Raw genomic sequence first — 6,588 nt, 5'->3', positions numbered from 1 at the left:
CCTCTCTGGAGCTCTTCGCCTCGGTGACATATGTTCATATGTTCATATGTTCATATGTTCATATGACATAAGTACATATGTTCTCTTATAGTGGAGTCAATTGTTGGGCTCCATTTATATGCTTTCTCCTTATGTGAATAAAATCGAGATCAGAAAGAGAATTTCAATGGAACTTCACCATCTAAATGGGAGTTGTCTATAACTATTGTATTGGATCCAGGATGTGTAAACTTTCCAGGTAAATTTCAGTATTTCTTGGTATGAGAAGTAGAAAGGCTGTATTATTGGCTGTAGTAATTATAATTCAGTAATTTGCAAAATTACTTCCTTTTCTGCTTCTTTCAAAAAAATCCTGTGAAATGAAAGAATACCAGTCCTATACAGAATCAACAGCAAATGTGCTACTGTTTATATAGTTCTTTGCTGTGTACTGTTGTTTTTGTGTGGTTGTCTTATCCTTAGTATAATGTACATTAAATTTTATTTTGTTATGTTATCTAGCATCTAAGTATTGGCTTCAGAGGAGGTTCCACTGAATGTAAAATGGCACAAGATTAGGAGAAAGAAGTGCAAAACCTGCCTCTTCTTAGTGCACCCCAGGTTCAGCTCATAATAAAGCACAAGTGTTATTTTACAGCCTGCTTCCAGCACTGGCATAGTTCACCTTTTCACTTTGCTAAATAAATGTTAGTGCTCAGCGGGCCAAATTCAGCACAGATGTAACTGGTTGCTTTTCTTGGTGCTAAACTGAAATAAACCATATGATGATCTCACTCAATACTGATCTTCTATAAATAAACTGGGTTTTGTCATAAATAAAAGCTTTTAGTATCTGCAAACAGCACCCTATACTTATGGCAGATGGGTTCTGTTCAAGACAATCACAAAACTCATTGGTTTCCACTGCTAACAGATGCCATATTTTTTTAACATGTGATTGAAGAACAAATTTGTAAAATAAATACCCTGGAAAATAAAGAATTGGCCTAGATATGAATAAAATGAATAGACTGCAAATTAATAGAGATACCATTTCTGCATTTATGGTCTATTTTTAGTCTTTGAAATGTCACAATTCAGCTGTCTGCTGTCTGTCTCTTTTGTATTCTTAGAGTATATTCATTAGTAAAACCATTACCTGATAATCCTGACACATCAGATTGAGGTAGATGCCTGGCTTTTAAAACAACCACAGTGAGCGTGTTTGTTGTAGACTGATAACAGAGAGAGATCAGTAATTCTCCACGTCCAGATGATTTCTGAGGAAATGAAAGAAAAAAGGAAAAAAACCCAACTATTTATAAGCAATTATATTGAACAAGCTTTAAACTAGAATTAAGGAGATTTATGAGATGTCACATAACTGTATGTTCTGAAATAGTTCAGAAGGATGTAATTTATAGAGCTATGCTTTACATAGCAAATATAACTTCCCTGTACTGTAGTTATATAACTCTTCTTATGGTTGGTTATTAGATTGAACAAAAATAAATAATAAATAAGTGAAAATATAGGTTGACATGACATTAGCTTCAGAGATTAGAAGTTAAATCCTACATCCTGAAAAAAATCTCAGTGAAAGCAAAAGATCTTAAACAAAAACAAAATTCCATAAAGATATATATTAAAAAAATAGAAGCAAATAAAACCAATCTTTAGTAACATGTTTTTAAACAGGAAAGATTGAAACAGTTAGTGAAATCTTATTCCTGACACTTTCTAAAGTAGTATAATACACGTGAAATAAAGAGGAGATCAAAGACTTTCTCTATGATTATTAGATTTGAATTTGCAGGAGTAGTTTGTTTCAAAGAAAGGAGTCAGGCAAAGGAAACAAGCTAAAATAATATATTATATACCAGAAAATAAAATAAGTTATAAACAAAGTATCAGTGATATAGTTATACTTCTTGTAATCTAGCAATAGAATTGCAAAATAACAGTATTAGTTATAGGCATATTGTCTGGTAGACATTTATTTGATTTGGCAGCATGCTTACTCTTTGAAAACAATCAAACTGAAAGTCAATACACATTCCACTTCCTTAGCAGAGATTAAGAGATGTGAGTGTGAAGCATGTACATTTCTGTGGTTCAGCTGTGATAGTTGTAAATGATATTTACATTCTGAAATGAGACAAAATAGTATGAAATATTTCTAGCTCAGTGAAGTCAATATGTTTTGCCACTGACTTCAGTAAGTCTTTGGATTCTCCCTCATGTCTTTGGCTCCTCCCTCATGTCTTACTATCCTTAGTAGAGCTGCAGCCTGTGTCACAGTTCTTTAGAAGGCAGTAACAGCACTGAAGTGTGAGAACATACTACAACATTAAAAATATGGTGTCTAGCAGGTTCCAATTCCTTAAATAAAGACTACCTGCATTCTTTAAGAATCAGCTAAAAAACCCATGTAGTCAAAGTGAAATATTTATGTTGACTTCTATAAGCTTTAAGAAAGAATGTTTCCAAACAGAAAAGGGGAGGGAAGAGAAGGGGAATAATGTATGAATAAATAAAACTTTGCATTCTTTCCTTTTAAAGCAAATTAATATGGATTAAGGCCACTTGACCTAATGTAAATGGGTCCACTCAAACCTGCTGGACCACTGGAATAAGCAAGTTGACTGCTCATTGTAATGTTCTTTTATTACATTTGTGCAATTGCTTCCTCATACTCCCATTATGAAAGCATCTCAATGACTTTCATGATGAACTTGTTCCCTTTTCTTTCCAAGATGCTAGCAGCATTACACAAGAGTCATAGCTAACAGTAGCACAACACTTTTAATTTTTAAATAGAAAATATGTTACCCTAACATTTCTTTTGATGATCTCTCTGTCCATTAGCAGCCTTCCTTCTGACAGTTCAGTTCCTGCGAGGGGAATGAGTACTTCTCCAATGACATCATCTCTGGAAAACCTGTCAAAGCTCAGGATCATAAAGTGAAGTGTTAAGTCCTGAATTTGGTTGTAGGGGATTCCATAAAATGTGAAGGTCTCATTGAAAGCTGGATCTAAGGTTTTTCTCAGCACTCTGGTTTTCACCTTGTGCTTTTTCTCAGGCAGGATTGTCATTTTGATGTAGGGATCAGAAGTCATTGACTGTTCGTCCATTGCTGGCAGCCCACATGCTTCTTTGATGTTCACTACAAATGCCTTTTTCTTAAAGTTGTACACTAAGGAGAAAAAAAGAGTTCCTAGCTTCTCTTGTTTATCTTCAGATGACAGGGAAGTGATGGATTTTAAACTATCAGGAGATACTGAATCTTTCTTCCTTTCTGCAAAGTGCTTAGGAGATGAATTTTCAAGATCTGGAGAGCTCTGGATTTTGGGTGTTGTTTTGGGGAAGTTGCCATTTAGATCTCTCTTCTCCAGATCAAGATGGAGAGAATTCTTTGGCATCGCTGATTTGTTATTTGCTTCACTTTTATCATCTACTCCAAACTTCTTACTGTTGAGATTCTCAGGGTAAATATCAACCCCCTTCAGAACATGGACAAACTTATATGGAGGGGTCTTATTGGATTTGGAAGATTTACGTTGACAGCAGATCCAAGCAAAAAGGGAGACAGAGAAGACAAGGCCAAATGCACTAAAGATCCCAGCCACTGTAGAAATTTCATCTGCAAATCAAATAAATAGCAACAAGCACATAAGTAGCATTGCCTTGGACTCTGTGATATTTAACAAAGCAACAATTTAGTCAAACAAACTGATAGGAGATGGTAATTGCAGCAGGATCGACAGACTTAAAGTGCTTTACATTGTACATATTGCTCACCACCTGCAGGTATGAATGTGTAGTCCCGTACTAAGGCACACTTGTTATGTTAGTATTTTTCCATACAGAGTGTTTGGGAGGAAAATACTGTTCCTATCCTAATAGTAATAACCATTAGTAATTGCTCGACTATCTCATCCTTCTGTGTGTAGTTTCTGAGTTTATGTCTGTGAGCAATACCAGCTCTCAGAAGGTTTCAGCTTTGAGTTTATGAAGCTTTGTTGGTTAGACAAAACAGATTCTGAAATATGCATTACTTATATATATATCCTCTGCTTTTCACACTGCTTCCTAGAATACTTTGTAGTCTCAATTAACTAATTTTTTTATGGTCTGACCACATAACTTCCTGGGGGTATCTCTTGAAAGAACTGAGTTTAATTGGAGGTTACAACATTCAACAGTTTCAATGGGATTTCAGTACTTTGCAGGAGGAAGTCTATCAAGAAAATTTAGAATAATTATATACCAGGTGTCTTTTCCAGATAGGTGTTATATTGGGCAGTCACATGTGCCCCAAAGCTGAAAAAACTAAGTGTATCATTGATAACCACTAAGCTTTGGTTTTAAAACATTATGAATCAAACCTATGGGGAGTTTACAGGAAGGGTCACTACCTTTTAGGAGTATATAAGAAAAACATTAAAACATAATTCCTTTCTGCTTTAGTATGAATCCTACACTTAAAACTGAATAAAGAGAAAACTGAGCAAGTGTTACAACCTCAATTGTCATGTGGATGCATTAGTTACATATAGAGTATCATTAGCCTTTCAAAGCATACATCGAAGGGGCAAATGAGCACAACTAATTGGAAATCCTATTTTGCCCATAAGTAACATTACTAAGTGAGTTTAAACCTCCCATAATTTAACAATCAGAGCTTAATCTTTATTCCCTGCAACAGTGGAAGACTAGTAGATTATTAATGGCATTACATTGTTTATGCATAAAGGCAATTGTGTAACAGTTCTGGTTCTCTTCAAAAGATTGGTAGATCATTCTGGATGAGAAAAGCAAAACTATCCCCCTCTATGTATTACTAAATCAGCTTTATCCAGGTAAAAGCTCGGCAGATAGATGTGCTGCCATTATACCTTTGCTTTTTAGTGGAATGATTCAAAAAAACTCACAACAATACTATGATTCAAAAAAACCCACAATACTATCAGAGCAAAGTATGACATAATGTTCCAGCACAGAAAGGATCAGACCTGGCTATTAATTTCTTCTGACAATATTCATGTCACTTTCCCTTTGCCTACAAGATATATCCATCTACATACTTAATTGTAAGAACTTAATGAAATTACTGAAAATTATAACCAAAAAGTATTTTTTCTAAGTTAAGCACATGGCTTTGTTTTTCAGGAATTCCCTGGACTACATAAATTTATATATACATGGTATAAAGGTAAAAAGCAAGGAGTAATTGAAAACTAATCAGAATAATTTAATAGGTTTTAAGAATAATTTGCACATTTACAGTATTTTTTCATGAGATGACATACTTTTTTTAGTGATGGAAATTATGCTGTATTTTAATTCTACAACTACTGAAAGCAGTAGTAGAATCAGTTTGGTGTTTAAAATATTAATTTTCTTCCTTAAATGAGTAATTAGAGAAGCATGATGTCATGACTGTGGTTAGAAACATCAAGTAAAGAAGATGAAATTTTAATTAAAATGGTTTTATATGTACAACTTATACATATGTTGCAACCTGAATTTCTTGCTGTTGTCATAATGTAAATCAATTGGTTAACATTCAAGGAACTGTATTAATAGGAAACATTACCTATTGATCCTGGGAGAAGTTATTATTTTAGTTATGTGATCACTTCACTTATGTCAATGAAATGATCCTTGAATTAAACCACTGCTAAAGCAAATGTAATCTAGGCTAGAGTCAATATTCGTAAAGTGGAGTTCAGAAACATTTCTAGTTACTGCTTTTCTAAGTTATTTATGTATCTATTTTCTAAGTGAACATATATCACTCTTTCTGAAACTTCAGGTATCACAGCTAATCACCCTACATCCAGTGCATACTAATGACACAACTAAAAAGTTCATTGTTATCAGCAGCTGTATAGCTAAAAACACTGGGAACCTGCAATTTCATCTTCCTAGCAATGGCCTTTACAAGACTACTTTTCACTTTGACTAATGGTTGACAAATCTTTTCCTACAACAAGAAAAAAGGAATAACAATTATACTAAGAATGACTTGAACAAAGATTTTCTCTGTGGTACAGGATGTATTTACATCATTTAACTCTGAAGCCACATTACTTTAACCAAGACAGAGAAAACAACCCCAAACCTCTCTCATCTGAAAATGCACCTACATAAACCTCTTCATCTTCCGGTGCTTTACGGAGGCAGGTAGGGAGAAAGGAAGAGAGAGAGACAGAGAAGGGCAAGAGAACAAATTAACACAACTTCTGAGATCGAAGAGAACTGGGGGAAATCAGGTTCCTTCCAACGAGCTGCGTGCTGGGAGGCACAGGGTGGCTCAGCAGAGCCTGCCCTGCGTGCACTTCGCCTGGTGGGGGAAGCATCCTCCAGCCCCACGGGCGGGGAGTTGGGGCCGGGACGTGCTTACCGAACTGATGCCGGCTGGCCGCGATCGGAGCCATGTTGACGCCGTGCGCTGTCCCTGGTCCTGGAGCCGCCGTCCGGGGTGCGGGAGTCGCCTCCCCGGCTGCCCAGCGACCTGCCCGGGGGACCGGACGCGCTACCCTGCTGTCCCCCGGCTTTCCGCTCTCACAGAGCACGGGCAACCGTCTTTTACAGCATGTTAA

The 6,588-nt window shown here is 36.1% G+C and overlaps 1 protein-coding gene across 1 annotated transcript; it reads right to left on the bottom strand.

Annotated features, from left to right (window-relative positions):
* Positions 1 to 1,138: 1,138 nt before the first annotated feature.
* Positions 1,139 to 6,423, bottom strand: LOC104542886 (synaptotagmin-4-like; the record flags this gene model as incomplete). The annotated part of the gene is made up of 3 exons (XM_010187348.1): positions 6,390 to 6,423; positions 2,812 to 3,623; positions 1,139 to 1,259 (listed from the first exon to the last, which is right to left on the bottom strand). Coding segments are annotated over exons 1-3 (967 nt in total), but the record flags the coding sequence as incomplete, so codon positions are not given.
* Between the last annotated feature and the right edge of the window lie 165 nt (positions 6,424 to 6,588).

This window comes from Mesitornis unicolor, unplaced genomic scaffold, assembly GCF_000695765.1.
Source record: "Mesitornis unicolor isolate BGI_N332 unplaced genomic scaffold, ASM69576v1 scaffold15906, whole genome shotgun sequence".
Lineage (NCBI taxonomy): Eukaryota > Metazoa > Chordata > Aves > Mesitornithiformes > Mesitornithidae > Mesitornis > Mesitornis unicolor.
Note: the sequence above shows the minus strand (reverse complement) of the source record. Positions and strands in the feature narration are given on the sequence as shown.